This window comes from Buteo buteo, chromosome 23, assembly GCF_964188355.1.
Source record: "Buteo buteo chromosome 23, bButBut1.hap1.1, whole genome shotgun sequence".
Taxonomy (NCBI): domain Eukaryota; kingdom Metazoa; phylum Chordata; class Aves; order Accipitriformes; family Accipitridae; genus Buteo; species Buteo buteo.
In genome coordinates, this window is record NC_134193.1 from 17704786 (window position 1) to 17728720 (window position 23935).

At 60.7% G+C, this 23935-nt stretch overlaps 1 protein-coding gene across 1 annotated transcript; it reads left to right on the plus strand.

The window, feature by feature from the left end:
* Window positions 1-120: 120 nt before the first annotated feature.
* NCS1 (neuronal calcium sensor 1) lies at window positions 121-20723 on the plus strand. Its single transcript, XM_075055282.1, has 8 exons — window positions 121-556; window positions 14928-14952; window positions 16813-16951; window positions 17424-17502; window positions 17626-17714; window positions 18035-18112; window positions 18541-18657; window positions 19382-20723. The coding sequence occupies exons 1-7, from the start codon at window positions 493-495 to the stop codon at window positions 18637-18639; spliced, it is 573 nt and encodes a 190-aa protein (XP_074911383.1). The 5' UTR covers window positions 121-492; the 3' UTR covers window positions 18640-18657; window positions 19382-20723.
* The last annotated feature ends 3212 nt before the right edge of the window (window positions 20724-23935 follow it).

Here is a 23935-nt window from a genome sequence, read left to right on the forward strand (position 1 = left end):
CCATACCGGAGCCTCCCCCCCCCCCCCTTCCGCCGCCGCCATCCCGCAGCGCGGGGCGGGGCGCGCCGCCCCTCCGCGCCCCCTCAGCGCTCCGCGGCCGTTCCGCGCTGGGCGGGGAAGGGTGCGTGTAACCAGGGACACGCGCACACACACACACGCACGAAACACGCACACACACTCACACACACACACACACGCAGGGCGGCCCTGCAGCGCCGCTCGCCTTTGCGGCCAAGCCCCGGCAACAAAGAACAGCCCCCCCCCCCCCCCCCCGCCACCCTCCACCGCTCCCGGCTTTGCTGCCCGTTCCCCTCCGCGGGATGTAGCCCGGCCGGGAGCTGCCACCGAGGCACCCTCGGCCCGGTCCCGCGTGGGTGCGTGGGTCCCGTCCCCGGGTCCCTCCATGCCCCCGCAGTGAGGCCGGGGAGGCGGCGGGGGAAGCCGGCGCTGAGCGGCTTTGGGCCGGGGCTGACGGCTCTGCCGGCGGCCACCATGGGGAAATCCAACAGCAAGTTGAAGCCTGAAGTTGTGGAGGAGCTGACCAGGAAAACGTACTGTGAGTAAAGCGGGCCTTGCTCCGCCGAGGGGGAACGGGGAAAAGGGGGTGCTGAGCGGCGGGGATGCTGCCCCCGGGGAGGTGCCGGGGGCGGGGGAGCCGATGGGGTCGGTGGGGTCCGCGGCCCGGCCCTGGGGCCGGCCCCGGCCTCTTCCCCCGGCTCGTCCCTGGGTTTGCAGCGGGGGAGCCGGGATTCCTGCGGGCATCGGCGCTGCCGGGGCCGTTCCCCGGGGGAGGGCGCAGGCTCCGCCGGGCTTTGTTGCAAGAATTCGGAGATTAGCCTGGGAGGACAAAAAAAACCCAACCAAACCCACAAGGCAGCAGAGACAAGGAAGACGGGTAGGGAGCGGGAGAAACGCTCTGTTTTCTTGTAAAAACAATTTCCCCGTGGCCTATTTCTAAGCCTCCAGTAAGCGTGGGACAAGGGCCGCATCCTGCCCGCCTGCTGTGCCCACCTGGAGCCATGCGCCTTCCTTTTCCTGAGCCCCCCCTCCTGCCCCTGCTCCGAGCATCCTTTCCTTCGGGGCTGCCTGGCCCTGGGCCTTCGCTGCCAGGCGGGTCCCCGGGGGACCGGCCGCGATCGTTGTCCTCCCCTCGCTGCCTCCCCGGAGCCAGGCAGCTTCTCCCTGAACCGGGAGCCAAAACCGACTGGGTGGCTTTTCAAAGTTCGGGTGCGTTAGTCGGAGGGGTTTCCTTTGTTATTATGCTCTGAAGTGGAGAAGAGAGCCCGATGCCAGAGAGTTCGGTATTTTTCTATGAGTATCTCAGTATCAGTTTAATAACCTGATTTTCGAAGTGAGTGGCTTTTCTGTCTGAACCTCCGCTGTAATCTTATTAACGTGGCTAGCGCCTGAGCCATCCAGTTTTAGCAAAATGAGTTTTTTTTCCCTGAAGGATGCACAAAGGAAACAAAGGCTTTGGTGGTTCAAGTTTGCCTCTCCGCTTGCAGGTCGGAGATATTCCCCTAACGTGTAGCCGACCTGCGAGCTCTCCCCGCTGTCATTGCTGCAGTCCCACGGCAGCGCTTACCCAAAAAGGCAATAGATTAGGATGCAGCAAGTTCTCCCATATGGAGAAGAGGCAATACTGGTGCATTGCACAACCCTACACGCGGGGTTGCTCTCTCATCGTGCCACAGCCGGGAGCAGGCAGGAGGAGGGCAGGTTGCGGGGGGGCATGTCCGCATAGCCAGACTGCGAGCGATGGTAGGAGACGTTGGGGTACCCTGGCTGGGCTTCCTCGAAGTGGCTTCGGGAGAAGAAATAGGGAGAACGTGGCAGTGCCGGCTGGGCACAGACCCCGGCTGGAGCTGGAGCTGAGCCCTGGGTTTTGGTGTCCTCACTGCAGCTGCGACCCACGGCGGGTGCAGCCGCGCTGAGCCCGGTACGGTTATTGTCGTGCTGCAATCGCCCGCTTGGTTTGCAGCCGCCGTGACGATCCGATCTGCAACGGAGAGGGATCTGGGAAGAGCCAGCCCCAGCGCAGCCTCGTCTGCTGGTGATCTCTTGCATGCCGAGCTTTCTGCACCCCTGGGGTGGCTCCTCTCTGCGCGGGGAAGGTGCCGACCCCAGCGGGGCCGATGGCAGGGCACACGGGCAGTGATGCCCTATGTCTTACTGGCAGCAGATGCCAAACAAACACAGCGCTGGTGAAACCGTCGTCTGCAGGCACGGGGATGTCTCTTTTGCTGGATGAGGCTGGCGGAGGGTCGTTGCCTTCTGAATCACTTTATTCCTAACTTTCTGCTCCCCTCTCTTGGGTACCCTCCCCTTTCCACCGCACCTCCTCCAAAAAAGACTCTGGTCCTCTGATCGCTCCTTCGATGAGTTCCTGGCCTGCCTGGGGTTTTGCCTGCCCGCGCCGGGCCTCTCGCTGCCTCTTTTTCAAGGCCCACCAGCCCCACGTACCTGAGCAGGTGAGGCAGCAGCGCCTGGGCAGCCGTGCCATGGGGCGGCACGTGGCCCTTCGCGTGGCCAGAGCCTGGTGCAGCATCCCAACGTGCCCTGGCAGCATGTGGCTGGCGGTGCGATGCCTGTCAGGGAGCGCCGTCGCTAATACCAGGCTCTGTTTCTTGAGCTCTGCTTGTTCCACCTCTTGTCTCCGGGATTAATTACTTTTGCTGAGTGTTTCTGCCCCTTTTCTGCAGCTGTCAAGGCGAGCGCGCGTTCCCTTGTCTGGTGAAGCACTTCACAGGGCCCTCCCAGGCACGTCTGAGAGCCTCTGATTCAGACCCTGAGCGATTGGAAAGATATTAATTTCCTTCTGCGTTTCAGGGAATCCAGGCAGAGGAGATGCAGGTAGGAGCGCAGGGTTGCACTGAGTACAGTGGGAGGGACTGATGCAGACCCCTGTGCCACGGCTAGCGGACCAGCTCGAGCAGGGGATAGCCGTACTCAAAAATCTGTGGCATACCCGAGAATTTCTGGGGGTCTGCTTTGGAAAGGTTTTACTCCATAGCACTGCGGTATTTTGGTACCTTTCTGGCAGACCGACGATGACCATCCTTCTAAGAGCATCCCTGGCACGTGGTGCCCTTCCCGCATGCTGGCTGCCACGTTACCGAGCGGGTGCTGGCCCTGCCTCGTGTGTGGTGCTGATTCTGCTGCTGTTACAGCACATCTGGGCAGATGTCTCTGGGAGCCCGTAACTGGCAGCTAATGACAGGGACCCGCTTTTGTCCCAGGGAAGTTCCCGTGGCAGCGGTACGTGAAGGGTTTCTCCCACAATGGGATTGCCTTCCATTGCATCGTTTTCTGTTTGTGCGATTTCCAAACAAAACGAAGCGAGTAACAAAAAGCCCCTTCTCTGTTCTGCAGGATCAGAGGGATGGGGAGACGTTACCCTTTCTCCCTGCCCCACGTGGTTTTTCTGCAGATTTACCTCATCCATGGGACACAGAGGACTTGCAGCCTGTGCCGTGACCCCTTGGTGCTCTTCCAATGTCTGGTGGCTTCTTGCATCCCCCAGCCACTGTCCCCTGTCCCCTCTGGTCTCTCCATCTCCTATTTGTGGTGCTTCTCTGGCCGTGCCTCGGTCGCAGCAATCTTGGGGCAAGAAGGCGGTGGGAGCAGCCGGGAGAGGAGTGTGGGACTGCTCACGTGCCAGGGCAGTCGTGAGCACGGTGGTCGTGCCGAGGATGCTGCAGGGTTGCCGTCAGCGGCCTCCATGAGATGCAAGAATTATTTTACTGCAGGTATTCAGAGCAGGTTGTCCGGGGCCCTGCTGGGAACCGGACACGGAAGGGCAGGAAACCTCGTCTCTTGGCTCCCCTCCCCACTCCGCTCCTGACTTACGGTGTCGGGGGCCAGATTTTAATGGCACTTGGACACGTAAAGGCGCAGAAGGACATCCGACGACTTCTTCGAAGTGCCGGCTGCCCAAGTCCTGTTGATTTGGACCCATCGCCGTGTGCCTTTCAGCATCTCTGGGCACCTGAGTGCCCAGGAATATCTGGCAGCGCCAAGCTCACCCGTCTGCCAGGTGCTGGAGCGGCGCTGGCGGGGAGAGCCCGGCGGCGGGGCGAGGATTTAACCTTCCTCAGAGGCCAGACTGGTGTCATATAGGAGCGTGCGGGAGAAGCCAACGCTGAGTGATAATAATAATGAATAATAAATTATGTAATTCTTTGTACTTCCATAGAGCCTTTCATCCAAAAGCTCTTAAAGTGCTTTATAATCATTAATTTATTAATCTTCCTGATGCCTTGTTGAGGTAGCTTGGAGACGCAGTTTTGGCCGCTGTGTGTTTTGTCCCAGGAGGTGATAACGCCCAAGATTCAAAGGAACCGCTGTCCTCCCTGGATCGCATCTGCTGGCCCCTCTTCGGTGGGGATTTAAGCCTGGGCTTAACTTGAGCCAGGTGCTTGTGGCTCAGAGCCGCGGTGGGATTTGGGATTGTGTTTAAGAGCCTTGCGGGGCCGCGGTCAGAGTTCTGTTAAGCTGGAGATTCACGAAGGTCCTGCGGTATCGCTGCTTCTTGCAGCCTGCATAAAGTTGTGTAAAGTGCACGTGTGCAGTTGTGGGTGCAGAGCATGTGTCATGGGTGGCAATGGTTTGACGTGGACTCCTGGTAGAGAAATTGGGAAAGAAATGCAGAGCTGAGTATCCCTACTTGCAGCAGTGCTCCCAGGCCAGCCCAGCCACAGCATTGGCAACCCGTAAAATCATGAAACAGGCTTAAAAATATGAGGCTGTTTCAGAAGAGCACATTTTAGCTCTTTTGTTTTTTAGTCATTTGGAGGGGGGGATTGGATTTCAGGGTTCACTTCTCATAGCTATTGCTCATGTCCAGAACTACTAACACTGTATTTTTTTTAACACCAGCTGCAATAGCCATGCAATCCGGCATGCTCGGAGCCATGTCGATGCAGCAGCATCGCTGCTGGGACCGGGCAGGGGGTCAGGACAACAGTCCCGGGGCTCTGGAGGCCGCAGCGAGGCTCCAGTGGAAGCGTGGGAGCCGTGGCGAGGGTGCCAAAACGACGCCCGCGGCACTGGGAGGCCTGGGCTGCAGAGTGGGCGTGGGGAGAGGAAGATGCTCTTTTTCCAAGAACTGCATCCCACCCACTGTGATCTATTTTGTGGATTTTAAACTCACTCTGGCATCATCGTTTTCTGCTCTTTTACAATAAGCCACAAAATTGGCTCTGTTGCTCGACGGTAATGCATTGAATTAATGGGCATTAGTTTAAGAGCAAACTACAAACATATTGATTTGTAGTTACGGAGGTATGTAGTGGCGGGTTGAATTCTATGGGAAAGGAAAGAAAATTCTGCAATTGCAGCAATTTTCAGCCAGGAAAATGGGTCGGTTCATCGCTGGAGGCACCGGGCTGGGGCTTTGCTCCGTTGTGCCGCCCTGGTGCCGGGGAAATGCGCCAGCCGGGACGGTGGGCAGGAGCAGAGGGGCAGGCAGAGCAGAGGAGGGACCTCGGCGGCTCCCCACTGCTGGTTTATTTTTAGCCTTGGAAGTGTTTGGCCCCAGGCACTGGGTTTCTCTGCCAGGTTGGTCTGTGTTGAAATCCCTCCTGTTGCTCATCCGGCAGAAAGCGGGGCAAGCTGGCCAGGTGGTTACGCACCCATTATCTTATCCCTCGGCGACAAATGCTGGGTGAAATACCTAAAGCATGGAGGCTTCGGGGCTCAGGATCCCATTCTGGGGTGGGAGCCCCGTGGGACCCCCTCCTGGGCGAGGGGCACCGGGATGCCGAGGCGGACGCCCGCCCGGTATGTAGAGCTGAGGCTGAGCTGCTGCTGGCTGGTTGACCCGTCGAGTGTGCCTGCCTGCTCCGAGCACTCTCAGTGTGTAATAGGATTTGCAAGAGCCCAAAAGGAAGGTTTTTGGGCGGAGGAGGAGAGCACCTGCCCAAGCGCCCTGGAGATGCGCTGGGGAGAGGGGAGCAGAGCGGGTCAGCTGTCCCGAGCCAGCCAGGGAGCCCCGAAGGAGGGTGACGGGCAGGATGCGCCGGAGGGATGCCCAGGGGCTGGCTTTTGTTCGGAGCCTGTTTTTACTGCAGCCACATGTCACCCGGAGCTGCGAAGGTGGCAGCTGCGATGCAGGTTCCCTGCGAGCTCGATGGGGACCTGATGTGCTGCCTCCGGAGGGCTGTGGTGGTCTGGAGGCATCTCCAGCCCCTTCCCCAAGGAGACCCCAGCCTGCTCCGAGTGGGTATCCCGTGTGCCGGTGGACCTGGGGCTCTGCGGGTGGATGCAAGCGGAGCAAGTTTTGGAGTGTCAGAAGCAAGTTTTGAGGTGTCCCTGCAGTCCCCGGGAGTGATTTTAGTGCCGGGGTGGGAAAGGGAAGACGTGACCGAGGGCCCTGAGGGCTCCCTCTGCGGCAGAGCGGAGCAGCCGTCCCTGCCGGCCACGCTCGTGCCACTGCCTGCTGCTGCTCAGGCATCAGAAGAATCACATTTCATTTATTCCCTGACATGTTAATGGATCTGCTTAACCACTCTCCTGACCTTTGCTGCTGCCGCTATAATTAAGGTTGTGAAACAAGAAGCTCTGAAGGCATCAAAGGAAGCGGCTGCTTCAGGGAGGAGCCCGCAGACGCTCTCGCTCCGTTATCGGGGTGACATTTGTGGGGTTGCTTTGTTCCTCCCTCCCCTCTTCATCCTCCCAGGTCTTCTAGGGAGCTGGATGGGAAAGGGAGCCACGGTCCGTGCCCTGCACCCCTGCCTGCCCTCCCTGCCCAAGGGCAGGGGTGGCCAGGGGGGGTGCTCAGCTCCAGGGCATGGTGTGCGTCGCTCCCATCACCGCCGCTGCCGCGGCTTCCCAAGCCCGGCAGTGCTGGCACGGGGCTCGCTCCCCACACCTCCTGCACGGTGTTCTCCCATCAAGGCACGTTTTTGGTTTCTACGTGGAAAGAGGGCTGCCCGTGCTTCATCCACCCGTGTTTCTCCAGCGTCTGCTGATCGACGGCCGGACCCCGTGGAGATGCCCCGGGTGTCTGTGCTACTTCCCGTGGAGGAGTGGGCGTTCGGTGCCTCCAGCACCCTCTGCTTTGGCAACCCTTGGCACAGCCCCATCCCTGTGGATGAGACGGGGAGGGAGGGGGCAGAGGCAGCCCTGCTGCCAGCGAGGCTTTACCCTGCAGCATCCTCCTGACCTTCCCTTGGCTCCAGCATCCGATGGCTGAATTGGAGGGATTTCCCTTCCCCTGCCCGCACCGGGTCCGGAGGGGAGTTTTCTCCTCTGCCAGGGGCAGGAATCACTCTGTGGGTTGGGGACAACATCTTGGAGCGTCGTGCCGTGCCGAAATCCCTGTGGCCAAGGGGAGGATTGAGCAGGGGGCAGGACACAGCTGCCCCCTGTACAGCCAGGGCAGGGGGGCTGCTCCATCCCTGCTCCCGGCAGCACTGGGGATGCTCTGCCCTGCCGTGGGGCATCGCTGCGTCAGCTCGTGGGGAAGCCAGGATTAAATCCAGCCCAGGATAGACCTGCCACAGCCACCGACTTCTGCTGTGGGTGTGTTTCAGTCTGATTCATTAATTTCCAAATGAAGGCACTGTCCTTTGCCCTTCCTCTGCTGCCTTTGCTGCAAAGAGCGACTGCTGCTTTTTCCCCGAACCCAGTTTCCAAAGCCTAATGTCGGGCCCTTAAATATTTAATAAAGTCTAAAAAGGATTTTAACTGCATATTGGCTTTCCTGTTGGTACCAGCCCCGGGGGAGATGAGAACAGAGCTGCTCATGGACCTGTTTATCCAGTCTGGGAGCAAGACAGACCACTAATGGCAACCGCCGGCGAGAAGAGTGCCAAACGCACATGCAGTTCTCTCCGCATATTGCTTTGTATCTCAGCAGTAACAAATGACACCAATAACGCTGTCGGGCTTGTGCTCCGAACGTCTTGGAGGCTCCTGGACTCGCCGTGATGCTGGCGACGTCTGTGTCTGATGGAGAGAGAAGCCAAACTGGGCAAGCGCGCAGGGAGATGGGTGAGCTGGGATGGGGGTGTCCTGCTCCGGCAGGTCAGCTCCGGCTGCGTGGGTGCCCACGCGGTGAGGCTGCTCCGACATCCCTTTGCGATGGGATATTGCAGGGATGGGTACGAACATGGGGATGACCCCGGCATGGGGACACCCCCGGCTTGGGGACACCCCCGGCGCATGAGCGATGCAGCCGGGAGCGGGGACTGGGCACCGCTGGGATGTGCTGGGCTGAGACGGAGGCACGGTGGTTTGGACAAGTCACTGCTGGTCATCTCCGGGAGCAAAAGAAAATGTCACTGGGCAGGCTCTGGCTGTGGTTGTTTCCGTGGGGGGTGACGCCGGTGCTGCAGCCAGGTTTTGCCAGGGTCATGTTTTAACGCCGCTTCCCCAAAGCTAGCCCTGCGTTGGCCCGGGAGCAGGAGCAAACCATAGCCCCGGAGCTGGGGCTGAGCCCTGACGGAAGGCAGGAGGACGGCGTGCTCTGTAATGGTTAACCAGGACATTGGTTATGTAGTTAAACCTGAATTTTAACGAGACGAGTCGTCGAGGCCAAACAACCCAAATTGCCAAAGTGCTGACGTGCAGCGTATCTTAAAAGTTACCCTCATTGAATGGGGACCTGGGTGAGCTCTGAGGTGCCCCAAGGCAGGGTGACGGACGGTCCCAGGGGACGACTGAGCCCGTGGCAGCCTGGGGGGTGTTTTCACCCCTTCCACCCCGGCACCGTGCAGCTCCCGCAGGCACTGGGCTCTGTGCCGGGGCTTTGGTGCCGGAGCCAGGGGAGTGGGTTGCTGCGGGAGTCTCATGCCCACGCTCCAGCCGTCCCCGGGGGCGGTGGGTACTTCCCCCCACCCTGGCGTGCACAAAGCCACCCAAAACCCCAGGCTGATTGTTCTGGACAGCCCAGCACACAGCAGGTCCCGTCTGCGGGGCACCCTTCCTCTCCCTGCGGGGAGATGCCCACGCTGCACCAAGCGGATGCTGCCCAGCGCCCCTTTTGGGGCTGGATGAAGTCCCACAGCTACCGCACACGTTGGTACCTCCAACAGCTTGAGCTGCTGCCGTGCTCTTGGCTATGTGTTTCGGAAGGATGAGGCCTGAAATTGGTAATGACTGGTCAGGTTACGATGCGGTTACCCCACGTAACCTGCTCTGCAGGGCCAGGGGCTGGCGCTGGGTCCATCTGTGCCGACTGGTGGGACCTTCTTGGGTCCATGTTTGCAGGAGCAGGGCGTGAAGTCTGCACCGAGCATCCGTTCCGGCTGCTGTACTGAGCCCTGTGGTCGCTCTGAGGGGGCTGAGGGCTAATTTTGCGTGGGTGTTTGGGCTCTGATGCTAACCCCCACATCTGAGTCCCAGGGGAAAGGAGCAAAATCCAAACAAGCGCGTGCACAAACTGCTGAGCCCCATCGCCCGCTCGGCGGGGAGGGACGGGGGACCTTGTAATTGGTGAATATTAACGTTGTGATGATGTTGAAAGTGGAGTTTGTAACGGATTTATGTTCAGGCAGTTCTTAAATATGTGTTTCGCAGAGGCGAGGGGTGGAGTGTGTTGGGCATAAATTGCAGGGTGTGCGGGTTCACCCCGGAGCACCGTGGTATTTCACGCATGAGGGGCCGATTAGCTCATGCATCAGCACCCCAGTCATTTCTGCATCAGCACCCAATAAGTTCATGCATGAGCACCCAATTAATATACACACGCGAGTGCGCAATTAATTTACATATGAGCACCCGGCTGATTTATGCATGGGTGCCCCATGGATTTGTGCTGGATCGCACACTGGTCCGTGCGTGAGCACCCTGGTAGTTGATGCATGGATGCCCAATTAATTGGTGCAAGTGCCCCCAATCAGTTCCTGCCTGAGTGTCCAATTAATTTATGCATGAGCACCTGATCCATTCACACCTGAGTGCCCAATTAGTACATGTACAAGTGTGTTATCTACTAATTACACTAATTTACACATGAGTGCCCAATTAGTTTACGCAGCAGTGCCCAGCGAATTTACGCATGAGTGCTCAATTAGTCCATGCATGAGCGCCTGATAAATTCATGAGTGCCCAAAAAATTTATGCATGAGCACCCTGCTGGTTCATGCATGAGCGCCCCATTCATTCACGCCTGAGCACCCAGCTAGTTCATGCATGAGCACCCAATTAGTTCACCTAGAAGCACCCAAATAATTTATGCACGAGTGCCCAATTAGTCCATGTATCATCACCCGATTTATTTTTGCATGAGTGCCCATGTAGCTCAGGCATGGGTGCCCGGTTAGCGCATGCATGAGTGCCCCATTAATTCACACCTGAGCACCCACTTTGCTCACGCAGGAGCACCCACTCTGCGCGCGCGTGGGTGCCCAATTTGCCCTCCTCCGGGCGCAGCGCTGATCACCCGCAGCAGGTTTAGGCAGGGACGGGAGCCCCAGCGTGGGGTGATGTGCCAGCTCCCCTGGACTGGGATGCGGGGGGACCTGCGGGGACCGCGGGAAGGAGCCACAGCAAGTCCCTGGGGGAAATATATGCCGCAGAACCGACGCTGCCCCACCTGGGTGGGTGATGCCGGACCAGTCACCCGTGGGTTGGCGGCGCAGCCCACGACGTGGCAGAGCTGCAGTGGGGATGGGAAGGGGGGAGCTGCTTTGTGCCTGGAAATAATTAACCCTGGTTTCCCTGATGAGGCCGGCGGTGGTGCCTGCGGCCCCCCGGGATCAAGGTGCTGTTGTAGCAACTAGAGCGAGGGGTGACGTGCGGGGGGGCACGGTGGAGACCCCGCTGGCTGCTGCGCGGGGACGGTGCTTGCTGAGTCGTTGGGAGCCCGAGCCCGCAGGACAGACGTGTGCCGTGGCCGTGGCCCACGGGGGGCCAGGCTGAGCGTGCGTGTTCCCGCTCAGGATCCGGCCCTGCGGCTGTGGCTAAACCCCTGCCCTTGCGCAGACAGGGAAGGGGACGGCTGCGGGATGGGACGGCAGCACAAAAAAAGCCCCGCGGGGCTGGAGCGTCACGTCGCCTCGTGCATCCCACTGTGGCCAAGGGTCCCCGCACCGTTCCCAATCCGGCCACCTCTCCCGCCCTCCTTACTGCCGCCCTGTCCCCGCTGCGGTCCAGCGAGCACCGAGCTCCCCCGCGGGCAGGACGAGGGATGGGGATTTGCGGTCCCGGGTCCCTCCTCTCCTCTCTGCCTGGCGAACACAAATTAACGGGCTTGAGCACTGATTAACCAGAGCTGTTTCTCGCTGCAGCGGCAGCTGGGTGGTGGGAAGAGAGGGGGCACGCGAAGGGCGGGTGGTGATGGAGCTGTCAGTCCTCGCCTGTGCCGTTGGGGATTGATGGAAAGGTTGGGCGTAGAGGGTTGGGGATTTTTGGGTACCGGCAGCTGGGAGGAGGGGGCTGGGGGCTGCTTGCAGTGCAGCCCCATGGGGCAGTCTCTGCCCCTCTGTGCTGCATGAGATGTGTGGCTGAAACCTTCCTCCCAGCTGAGACGGGAGCGGGGATGGACCGACCGGCGCTGCGAAGGGGCAGCGAGGACCCGTGGCCGTGGCTCGGCCGTGCGGGGCAGCTCCTGTGCTGCCCCGGGGTGGCTGCCCCTCCCGCCTGCCGCGCTTGCCCTGCGCTCGGTGTTTCCCCACGCTTTGCTAAAAGCAGCGGAAACAAAGCTGCTGCCGGCACGAGCGTTGTACGTACGGGAGGGTGTCTGCGGGGTGTCGCTGGGGCTCCCAGCTCGGCGATGCCTCTTACAGCGTTGCGGTTCATAACGAATGCTAATACCCTGCCTTTATTTAGCGCCTTTCATCCCCAAGGATCCCAGGGCACGCTGCATCCGCTAACGAGCTGCTACGGGTGCTATTTATAGCCATCCCCATAGTGGCTGCGGGAATGGCAATCCCTGGGGAGCGTGGCACGGTAGCTGAGCCCAGCCGCAGCCCCAGCTCAGCAGGGGCAGGGAGAGGGAGCCGGCCCTCGCTCCGGTGGGATGCTGCAATGGGGCTGTTGTGGGTTATCCCCTTGTCCTTGAACGCTCGGGGTCAAACCTGGCTGAGGTTTATATCGCTGTAAATTGATTTGCATCGGCTCAGCGTCGCGCCGTAATCGATGCCAGGGGAGGGAAATGCAGCAGCCGCCGCCGCGCAGGTACTTTCTGTGAGCTCGGCTGGGCTCTGCGCGCCGGGGAGCTGCAGAGGATGGATCAGGGAGAGCGGAGGGACAGCCCTGCCCCTGCGTGTGTCTCCTGTCCCCAGCCCCAGGCTGGGTGGCTCAGCCTGGCCAGGAGAGTAGCGTGTCCCCAAGGCTTCCATGGCCACGGGTCCCTGCTGCGGGGCCAGGGATTAGCATCCCTAATCAGTGCCACTCAGAGCGTCAACAGCCAGCGAGGTCGGAGCGGCTGGGAAGTGGCAGCCGCGAAGTCGTCATCTGTCTCGGATCCGTAACTGCAGATACGGGGAGGCAGGTACCCGCTCAGCCCCAGCTTGCCCAGCCGCAGCGACGCTGGGCTCGGGGCCGTGGTGTTTCCCTGCGCTGGGAATGCTCTGCCCCGGGGAGAGGGGAGATTTGGTGGCAGCGGAGGGATGCACCCAGAGGTGGGTGGTTTTCCAAGGGCTGGGAGATGGGGCCACGGTCCCACCCCAGGGCAAACCCCGCAGCTTCCCCTCGGGGCAGGAGGAAGGGCATCGGTGCCAGTGTGTTGGAGGAGGGATGGGGCTTTGCGTGGCCCTGTTCCAGGGATGCACATTAACAAATCCCACCTCCGGGGCCTCGTGCTGGTTTTCAGGCTGGCACCTGAACGGTCCCCTCCATTGGAAGAGCCTCTCCCGGGAGCATCACGCATCCCTCCTGCGGCTCCATCCCTCTCCTCCCGCCCCAGCCCGAGCGTGTCGTTACCAGCGTTTCTCCTGTACTAAAAAAAGCACAAATTTCTTAATTGTTTCCTGCTGGAGTTGAAAGGCAGCTCCCGGCCCGAAATAGCACACTGGGGGAAACACAGCCAAAGGAGAGCGAGCAGAAGACGATTTGCCTGGAGGGGCTGAGCCGAGCCCCGGGGCTGCTGCCGTTGCCCCTTTCACCTGCCCCGAGGGCTGCATGAAGTCCTGCTGCCCACCCTCCTCCTCCTCCCACCCGCCTTCATCTGTGCCTGTGGGTGATCAGGGCTGCAGAGCTGGTGCCTGGGGCATCCCTCGGGCACCCTCAGCGTGGGGGTCGTGGCTGGTGTCTCGATGCTTGTGGGGAACGTGTGCAGGGAAGCCTGTTTCTGTTAGAGACGTCGCTCAGCATCTCTCTTTTGGAAGGATGCTGCCATGCAGCCCTTTGTTTTTTGGGATGGGGAATCCTTAGGGACCGGCGTGACTGTTGGTTTTGCCCACTCCAGCTCAGCCGTTGGATGCAGCGTGTCCTTCCCGGCTCCCTCCTGCCAGGAGACCTCTGTCCTCTTCCCTGTCTGCTCTTCTCTTGCCAGATGGCCCTGCCAAAACAGCCCTGCCAAAACAACCTTCCAAATCCCTCCTGCGGTGCGGCCAAAGCCCTCCGTGTCCTTCAGCCCAGGTGCCGAGCATCCTCGCACCTACCTCCCCTCTCCTGGGGTGCTGCCATCCAGACACACCACATCGGGTGCTGCTGCCCTCCTGGCGCGACTGGTCCCTTTGCCGGCTCCCCGGGAGGCAGGGAGAGAGGCTGCCCTGTCCCGAGCCCTTTCTGGGGGGTCTTGCAGGCTTTGTCCCTCCAGTGGTCCCGGATCTGGGATGGAGGGACCGGACCCCCGCCGTATGCGCAGGGACAGCCTCGGGCGCAGCGATTCCTGCCCACGGGGATGCAGGAGCTGCGAGGTGGGGGCTGGCGTGTGCCCTCCCGGCTGCCCCACTGCTGCTGCCCGCCAGCCCTCGTCTTCTGCGGTCTGTGCCTTCTGCCAGGCATGTTATAAATCTTTCTGCTGGAAAATTGCTTTCTTTCTTTTTTGCCATCCAAGGTAATTGGCATCTGTTGATGTGTCTTGGGTCTCTATTTTTATCAGCCTTTTGCACATTGACACATCTCCACTCCGCCTCATTATCCCAGTGCCTTTCAGACCTATTGCTTTTTTATTATTATTTAGATGCACGATGCAAAGGAAATGACTAATGAGGCCGTTCCCCCTCCCCGTGCCCGCCTGCTGGCACCAGGCTCCCCACTGGTATGCCAGCCAGGCACGGGGACAGGCACCAGCCCTCCACCCCGTCAGGCTCCCCGGCATCCCGCATCCCATCGGAGTCTTTCTTCTCCTGAGGACATTTGCGATCTCAGCAGCTGTCCCCGGGCTGGGGACATTCAGGCTTGCCAATGCTCGCCATTTTCTAGCTTATCACATTTTTGGGGTTTCTCCGGAGCCCGGTAAAGCTTCCCAGGGCCCTGGGATGGGTTTGATGATGTTTCTCTATGTGGTTCGGAGGCAGCTGGTACCTGGCGGGATGCCGGCCCTGGGGCTGTGTGTGTTCAGTGCATTGATGTTGGGGCTGGGCAGGTGCCTTCCCCGAGCCACCTCTGGGCAGATGTTTTGGCAGATGTTTCCAGAGATGTTTTTCCTCTGGGGAGGTGAGAGGGCAGGGCCGGATCCTCCCCAGGCATGAACCAGCCCGGCCCCTGAGTGGTCCAAAGCATCTTGCAGCGACGGTGCTGCGCTCCCCCGGCAAAACGTCTTGGTGGGCTCCCCAGTTTTGGAGCCGGACGGACACCAGTGCCTGCAGCCCCGGCCCCATCGACCTCCCGGGCTGGCGGAGGATTCCCGGGCTGTGCCTCGACGGCAGCTGCTTGCATTCGGATAACACACGGCAGCGCGTGGAGCGAGCGAACCCTGCGGCATCCCCGGCAGGGAAGTCTCTTCTGTGAAGTGCAAAACACCAGCCGTCACCAGGAAAGCGCTAAATTCCTTTTTCTCTTCTTTTTCTCTTTTCTCCTGTTTTCTCTTGCAGTTACGGAGAAGGAGGTGCAGCAGTGGTGAGTGTTTCTGGCACGGCGGCGTGGCGGTGAGCTGCCGGGGCGCGGGGCTGGCGGGCGAGGGGGTGGGAGCCGGTGATGCTCAGCAACCCCACCGGCCGTGCAGAGCATGGGGGTGCAGGAGAGTTTTGGGGTGCAGGAGAGTTTTGGGGTGCAGGTGTTAGCTCATCGACGGGAGACCAGAAAATAGAGGTGTTTTTTTTCTTGCACACCTTGTGCACGGTGCATGGTGGGGCCTGGCTCCGGCTGCTCTCGGCCACCCGTGTGGGACGGTGCACGCTCCCTCTCGCTTCTTCCCTCCCCACGTGGGCAGCCGAGGGGAGCGGGGACGTGGGGACTGTCCAGCTGGTGGCCGTGGCCCCGGCTGCAGGAGTCCGGTGCTGTCCCAGCGCGTCCCCGTTTGCAGCGGGGCCGGCAGAGGCTGGCAGGGGCCGGGACCGTGGTGCACGCTCTCGCCCCATCCCCTCCTCCCCACAGAACGCGACGCCCTAGAAAAGCCACCGCTTCCCTTTCATCTTCCCATCCCACCAGTCAAGGTTTGCTTTCTTTATCTCTTTCTCTCATCCTTTCCCGCACCCCCCCCCCTCCAATGAGTCATAGCTGCAGCAGCGTGAAAACGATGTCACCGTCACTTCGGTTTCCCACCTCGCCACCCCCTTCCCCTCCTCCTCCAGCCCTCGGCCCGCTGCAGCGGGCGCCTGACAGATTTGGGTGACGTGTTGCATAATGCTCACGCACCCCGCGTGGTCCCCGCGTGGTCCCCGTGTGGTCCCCGCACCCACGGAGCCGGCGAGCCCCTTCCCCTGCGCCCTCCGGGGTGGCACTTTGCAGCATCCAGGTCCAGCCCGGCGCTGGGACCAAGGGTTTTTGGGGGTGTTTAAGCACCGATGCGTTTTGGGAGATGCCCTGGCCGTGCCACCCTGAGGATGCAGTAACCCTGCCGTGCCCCCCAGCTCCCCTGAGCAGCTTTTTCGCTTGGGGTGGTGCAAAAAATGCCGTCACGGAGCCTTGGCTGCGCCGGGTGCTTCAGGACGCCGTGCTGTTGGTTTCTACCAGGGCATGGCTGCAGGACGTGCGTGCCAAGCGGTGGGCTGCAAATTGCCCGCGGGGTTGCTGCTGATCGTGAGTCCCTTCCCCGTGGTGGTGCAGCAGCTCGGGGGGAGCTTTCCCAGCCGCCTCCGTGCCGGAGAGCCGGTCGGATGCACCCGACATAACGGGGCCGTGCCGGAGCAGTGGAGGGGAAGGGGAGCTCTGGCCCTTGGGTGAAGCTTTCCCTTTGCAGCTTCTTGCTTGGGAGTTGCATGCATCAAAATATCTGAGCAAGGGATATAAACGCTCTCCTGCATGCCCCACGATGGCTTTGGGGCCGAGCCAGGCATCGCCTGCCCCGGCACCTCTGCCTGCAGCGTGGGATGTGACTCTATGCAGAGGGCTTTTTATTTTAAAGGAGATTTAAAGGACTATTCTGGGTGCTCCTGGCCAGGTGGTGGGTCCCTGTCCCCTCCCAGGTCCTGGACAGTGTTCAACAGGAGCCTGGTTGTGGCTCGGTTGCCACTTGTGGGCTCGCGGCAGGGTTGGAGTGGTGCGGTGGGCACCGCTCCGTGTCACCGGTGCCGCTCACCGCTTCTCCAGGCTTTCTCCAGGCTTTCTCCAGGCTTTCCCCGCTGCCGCCCTCGCTGCGGTGCCTGCAGGGACCTCGTCCCACGGGGCTGGGAGGTTGCGGGTGGGCGATGGGAGCGACACAGGGAGCAGCCGGGGACCTTCCCGGCTGGAGAACCCCATCCCGGCTCCCCAGGGCTTGGGGGACAGCGTTCAGCGGGGAGACCCGCCTGGTGCCCATCCTCTCCCCTTCCTTCGCAGGTACAAGGGCTTTATCAAGGACTGCCCCAGCGGGCAGCTCGATGCCGCCGGCTTTCAGAAGATCTATAAGCAGTTCTTCCCCTTTGGCGACCCAACCAAATTCGCCACCTTTGTTTTCAATGTCTTCGACGAGAACAAAGTAAGTCTGCGAGCCGGGGGCACGGTCCGGGGGGGGGAAGGTCGGGACTGAGCCCGTGGCGATGGTACGATGGGTTTGGTACGTGGCTGCGCAGCACCGGAGGAGCGAAATATTCCAGTGCTTCCTGGGGCGTGAAATTAAAACGGCGCAGCTGTAGCGAGCGAGCCCCCGTGCTTATTTTAGTTGATGAGAGTCACGTGGGAAAAGGCGATGAAGTGGCAAGCGAGAGAGGAGAAACGCGATGTTTCGGTGCCGCTGACAAAAGCCCACCCACGCGGTGCCCCCCGCGCTCCGGAGTCGCTCCTGCCGGGATGCTCGCTGCCGGATCACGCTCCTGGAGAGAAATGTGCATCACTCCTCCCTCCCCGTTGCCGTTTCGGATGCGTCCCCTAAGAGGGCACGCATGGGCAGGGAGGAGTTTGCGGGGTGGGGGGTGGCAGCGGCACCCTCACCCCCTCCTTCCCTCCCCCAGGATGGGAGGATCGAGTTTTCGGAGTTCATCCAGGCGCTGTCGGTCACCTCCCGGGGGACCCTGGACGAGAAGCTGAGGTGTAAGTGTTCCCTGGGAAGGGGCCGGGGGGGTGGCACGGGGACGGCGATGGGGTGCGTGTCTGGCGGTGGGAGGCGGGGGGGGGCCACGGTCGCCAGCACCTCGGCGTTGCTTTGGCTTGCAGGGGCGTTTAAGCTGTACGACTTGGACAACGACGGGTACATCACGAGGAACGAGATGCTGGACATTGTGGATGCGATATATCAGATGGTGGTAAGCGGTGCGGGGGGGGACATGGGGCAAGCAGCCCCTGGGGGTCCCCGCTGGGCTGGAGCCTGGCTCTGTGGGCAGGGGGGCTGCAGGGAGGATGCTGAAACACCCCCCGATTCCCTCCCTGGGCTTTTTTGGTGGGGTGTTGTGGGCATCGTGACCGGGGCAAGGTCTGGTTCTGGCCGCTGAGGACGGCTCTGGTGCCAACGTGCCCTGTCCTGAGGTGGGGGGTGTTGGGGGGCAAAACGGGTGTCCTTGCCTGGGGACACCGTCCAGGCAGGGCACAAACGGGTGTGTGACCGCGTCCTGTCCTGCTGCCGCAGGGAAACACAGTGGAGCTTCCAGAGGAGGAGAACACACCGGAGAAGAGGGTGGATCGGATTTTTGCCATGATGGACAAGGTGAGGATTCTCGAGTGGTTTTTTTTTTCCCTGGGACCAAGGGATTTAGGAGGCAGTTGTGGGTCCCCTTGCCGTGTCTCAGCTTTTGCAGGTGCCTCCTTCCCTCGCCAATACAAGGTCTCAGCTGCCGCCGGGCTCGCCGCAGAGCCCCGCATCCCTCTGGAATGCCCATATCCATTTCAGGGTCCCTGAGATGTCATTGCACCCTCAATGGCACCCTTCCCTGGCTACAGGCGTGGGTGGTTTGATGGGGAAACTGAGGCTGCGGCGGTGGGGGGGACCCAGGCGGCTGCGCGGGATGGCGTGGGTGCTGCCGGGACCCCGGGGTGCTCAGTCCTGGGGTGCTCAGTCCTGGGGTGCTCGGTCCCGGGGCGCTCGGCGTCTGCCTCGCCGGGGCGAAGCGGCGCTGCGACCGGAGTGTTTTGCAGAACGCGGACGGGAAGCTGACGCTGCAGGAGTTTCAGGAGGGCTCCAAGGCCGACCCCTCCATCGTGCAGGCGCTCTCCCTCTACGACGGGCTCGTATAGTCCCGGGGCCGAGCGGCGGTGAGTGCGGCGTGGGGGGGTCCGGGGGGGCCCCATTTCCCACCCGCCTGATGCCATTCCTACCTTCCCTTGGGGCGGGCAGCTGGTTCTCCTCTGCTTGAAGCATCAAAGCACGGGCATCCCCCTATATCCAGCTGCGGGGGGATGTTGCCCCCATACTGACGGGTTTCTCCCAGTATCTCCCAGTCCCACGGAGCACCCCAGGACCGCAGCCCGCGAGGATGCAGTACAAGCCGCCCAGCTGGCAGGCGTTTGCCTGCGGCACAAGTCCTGCTCTCGCCTGCAGATGCGGCTGCAGAGGAGGCAGGGAGGCAGCTGGCGTGCTGGGGGCACGGGGATGCTCCAGAGAGATATTATATTAAATGTTTTATTTATATTATGTCTCATTATGTTCTGCCCTGGAGCTGGCAGGGTTTGGCATGGTGGTGTCAGGGATGCTGTGGTTCGCAGCATCCCAGGGGTGCTGGGCTGAGCACGCCGTGGTCCTCGCCATGCCCCGTGGGGCCATGCGGAGGTGTCTCCTGGGATGATTTTGGTCATCGCAGCCCAGGCAGTGTCCAACCATGGGTGGTGGGGGTTTTTTTAACCCCGCTGGAGTTTTGAGCTTTTCAAAATCTTTATCGTGTTTCCAGCTTTGCCCTTCCAGCTGTGCTGGTGTCGCAGGGCTTTCTGCCCATCCTTCTCACCCGGTTTTCCTTCTCCCCCCGCCCGCCCTCTCCTGCAGATGCCTGGGGGAAGACGCTCTCCGTGCCATCCGACCACCGCCGCGCGAAGCTTGCCTGTCCCTCTCGGCCTTCCTTTCTGTTCTGCAAGCAAAGGATGCCCTCGAAGCGCGAGCTCACTCCCCCTCTCTGCACTCTGAACCAGCCGCTGCCATTTGCCAACTTCTGCTTTTTCCAAAAAAAGAAAAAATAACCCGCGACAGACCCCGGTCTGAGCGGCAGCGAACGCCCAAGACTTCAGGGCCGGGGGAACGGGTCGAGCATCGCCGAAGGCAGAACCACCCCCAGCCTCCTCGCCCTCTTTGCTCCCCTTTCCTACATTTTCGGATGGGACTGCGGATGCGCCGGTGCCGGCGTGGTCCTCTCCCAGGAACCGGCCGGCTGGAGATGGAGCCCAAAGGTACCGGGGGGCCGCGCACCCCAGGGTGCTGCCTGCGCGGGGCGGCCGGGGAGCCGAGGCACCGATGGCGATTGGGAACACGGTCCTGGCATCACCTGCGATGCTGCTGGCAGCCCGGCCCGGCTCACTAGGGATATATATTATTATATTATTATTTTATTTTTTTTGGTGAGACAGTATTGTGCTTTTTCTTTTGTTTTTTTTTCCTTTGGTGGAAAAAAGTGAGGCTTTTTTTTATATGCCTATCTCGACGATCGATATCCTTATTTATTTGTTGTCAATGTTGCTGCTGTGTTTAGTCTCTCGTGTGTGTGTCCGACCACCTAGGTGATGATATGTAAGGTTTACATGCTCGTACACTATTGCGGGGCACCGGGAGCCTGCAATAACAATGAAGCCAAAAATCTGCCTTCCCCCCTCTCCTCCCACCCCCTGTATCCCAAGCTCCGTGGGCTGGCTGCTGTTTTAAGGGGATGCTGTAGCTTCTTTTCCTTTTCCCGTTCCCCTGTTTCCTGCATTTTTCTGTTCACCCTTCCCTTTGCAAGCTCAGCCAAGGCTCGCTCAGCCCAGGCTCTGAGCAAACTGAGCCCGCTCCATCCCTCAGTTGGGCAGAGCGAGGAAACCACCAGGCACCAGAATGTCCTTATTTCCTTTTTTTTTTTTTTTTTTTTTTCATTTTCTCACTGCATGAAAAAGTATTAACGGAGCTGAGAGTTGGACTTTGCTTTCAAGCAAATATTCCTTAAATATTTTCTGTTTTGCAAACGGTGGGAAGGTCCGTTTGTACCCCAGGGAGGTGGCTGGGAATTAGCCTGGGTGCCGGCAGGGCTGGGGGAGCAGAGGGGATGCCCGTGGGGACGGTTCGCTCTGTCCCCCCCGTCCCAGGCTGTGCAGCATCTCCTGCCTTAGGGGTGCCGGCATGCTCGGGGTGTCTCCTTATCCCCTTGCTCCTCATTTAGGACGTGGGAGGTTTTGCTGTAAACCGAGAGCACGGCCCCAAAGCGGAGCTGCTTGCACCCGCGCCGTCGTGCTCCTCGTGCTCCTGCCTCGGGGGAGGCGGAGGGCTGGGGAAACGCACCTGGAAACACCCGAGCGTGGGGCTTGGAAATGGCCCCCCGGCCACGAGCGGTGCCTGCGACGGCCTCTCCATCACTCGCCACCGCACCGGGATGTGCCCAAGCAGGGCTCAGCCCCGCCGGGACACGCGCCGTGGGACACCGTTGGCATCTCTGCTGGAGGACGAGCGTTAGGTGGATGCTGCCGCAGCTCCGTTTCCAGCTGCCTTGGCCCCTGCCCTGGGGAAGGAGAGATTTGCCCCTCCTTGGGAGCAAAATGCAGGATACCCATGGGACCCCTAATGCCAGCCGGGGTGCAAACCCCTCCTGCTCTGGTTTGGTTTGGTCCTGGCCCAGTAACACCGATGCTGACATGGAAAACCTTTCCGCCCCGCTCTCCACCGGGATGCCTGCAGCTCCGGCGGCCGAGCCCAGCCAGTCCCCACAGCCCTCGGCCACGGGGACCATCCCGGTGGCAGCAGGAGGGGATGGCTGGACGTGGAGGACGTTCTCACAGGTGTCCCACGATGCAGGAGAAAAGACGGCGCGCCGGCGGAGTCTGAACCGTCCCCGCGCGGCAGGGACGGACTCTCCAGCCAAGCGATGCTGGTCCTTTGCTGTGCAGCCCTGCTCCCCAGTTTTGGGGCCGCGTGCTGGTGGCACTTTCCAATACCCATTAAAAAAACCACCCTTCCCCATCCCCAAGGAGACCGGCCTCACGTCCACGTGCAATATTTCTGCCTCTTCTGCAGTTCCTGCCCCGGAGGGTGCCCATGGTTCATCGCTGAGGGCTCCTGGAGGGTGTCACCTCGCTCCCTCCCATGGAAAATTCTTTTCCTTGATGCTTTGTGGCCAAAACACAACTCTCTTGGGTAGACCTTTGCAGTGCCTCCAACTTCTTTAGCGCTCGTCTGCCAGACCGGTCTCTTCCCGGTGCCAGTTGATGTTCCCGATGAATGTGACACTGCTGTAATCGCCTCCGCTGATAAATGACGGGCCCCGCGATGTCTGACATAATTCCCAGGCAAAGGCAAACTTCGCTTGCTCTGACACTTTCCCCTGAAAGGCTTTTAATTTTCAGAGGACCTACCATGCTTTGAGCTCCATCAGTGCTCGCCGACATCTCACCGGGGAGGCAGCCCTGCAAGGGCAGCGGGGTGTGCGGCCCCCATCACGGGTGGGGTGAGGGACCAGCATTGGCTTGGGAGAGCTTCAGACCCCAGAAATCCCCAAATTCAGTGTCCGGTGCTGCTGTCATCACCAGCAACCTCCTGCTGCCGCTGATGCTGGTGGGCTCAGGGATGGAGCCCGACGCCTCGTCCTCCCTCACCCCTTGTTAAGCATTTGCACATTAAAAAAAAAGAAAAAGGAGCAAAAAGGAGAAAAGGTTTTAGCCCGTATTCAAAAGCTCTGTGCTGCCTGACGAGGACCCTGTTGGTTTGGTGGCGACGACGGGTTTTCCAGGGCAGAGACCCCTCCTGCAGGGTCAGGTCTGGCTCTTGTCCTCAGTCCCGGCTCTGGCCGCGGAGCGGGTCCCAGCGTGGGGTCTGTCCTGTCCCACTCTTGGCATGCTGAGTGTCCCCAAGCAAATCATTTTGGCCCCAGTATTCCCCCTCACCCCCGACTGCGGATTTGGGACCCTGGCTTGGATGCTTCTAGCCTCCCTTTGGGGAGCACCGAGGGCCCCCGACTCCTGAACATCACCAGGGTCTGCAGCTTCTTGGTACTGCTGAAAATAAGGCTTGAAGCATCTCGCCCTTGGAAATGTTGGCCTTAACCTCCTCGTGCCTCAGTTTCCCCATCAGTGAAATGGCCTGGGTGAGCCATCCCCTCTCCAGAGAGCGATTCGACGCCTGTGCCCAGGGGAGCACGAGCGCTGGATACAGCTCACGGCTGCGACCACCAGGGTTTGGCAGGACCCACCGAACATCAGGCACGTGCGGAGCACCGGGAGCGGTACGTGAACCGCTGGGTCGGAGTTTACATCAGTGAATAATTAATTTCGGTCTTCTTTTTACACCTGCTCATTATTAAAAGCGAACAGCTGACAAGACCTGATTTGTTTCTCTTTATACTCGGGTTCCTGATGCCTGTCTGAAATAAAGCCGGCTGCAGCCCTGGCGATGGGAAGGGGACCCAAAGCGCAGCCAGGCAGAGGCGAGGGTCCGGCCCCGGCGACTGCGGCGTGTTCCCCCCCACCTCTCATTTGTCCCCGTCGGTGTTACCCCATTAAAATGCCGTGTCTGTACTTTCCTTTCTTTTCATTTTTCTGTTTGTGTGCTGACTGTTGCTGCTTTGTAACCGTCTTTCCTTGAGCTCTGGGGCTGGGCTGGGCTGAGCTGTTTCCCCTGGAGAGCAAGGACGTGGGAGAAGGCTCTGGGGGCAGATTCCCCCCCCATCGTGGCACAAACCAGGACCGGAGAGAGAGAGAGAAGCAAAGTGGATTTTTTCCTCCGGAGCAGCCTTTTAATTGCTGCGATTTCTAACGAGACTGGGCAGCCCCCTGGAGTGCTCCCCGCCGGCTTCGTGGATGGGGGTGTTTGCTTATGGGGGTCCCCAGACCCCGTTTGTGCCGGGTACCAGCTGCATCTCACCCCACGGTGCAGAAGCGTGTGCCTGGCAGTGCCTGCCTCCCACGCCGTCAGGACACCGCATCCCAGCTGGATGAGGGGGCTGAGGCTGTGGGACCCCCATCCCAGAGCCACTGCTCCCCCCAAACGGGCAGGGGTGCAAATAAGCGTCTGCCACCGGGCTGCCGGGGGGCTGCGCTAACCTGGGGGGGTGGAAGGGTCTTTGGGGTGTGGGGCTAAGCCCCGACTGGCACCAGGCTGGCTTCGAAGCGGGGGGCCAGGCACGGCATGGGGGCAGCCGAAATCGCTGGCAGAGCTGCCCTCTTCCCATGTATTTAGGGTCAGGGGGGGTTTGGATGGGCTGGGTGGGTGACCTGCAGCCAGCTCGCTGTCCCGTCGTCCCCAGTCCCAGGGTAAAGGTGGGGATCTGGGGCATTTTGAGAAGGTATCAGCCACCCCTCCTTCACGGGGGTGTTGGAGGGGAGGGCACCGGCTGGGACGGTGGCGGTGGCCGGTGGGACGGGAGGGAGG

Coding starts and splice junctions, on each gene's coding strand:
- NCS1 (XM_075055282.1), top strand. CDS start 493: ATGGGGAAATCCAACAGCAAGTTGAAGCCTGAAGTTGTGGAGGAGCTG. Junction 14,953..16,812: donor GAGAAGGAGGTGCAGCAGTG/GTGAGTGTTTCT, acceptor CTTCCTTCGCAG/GTACAAGGGCTTTATCAAGG. Junction 17,503..17,625: donor CCTGGACGAGAAGCTGAGGT/GTAAGTGTTCCC, acceptor TTTGGCTTGCAG/GGGCGTTTAAGCTGTACGAC.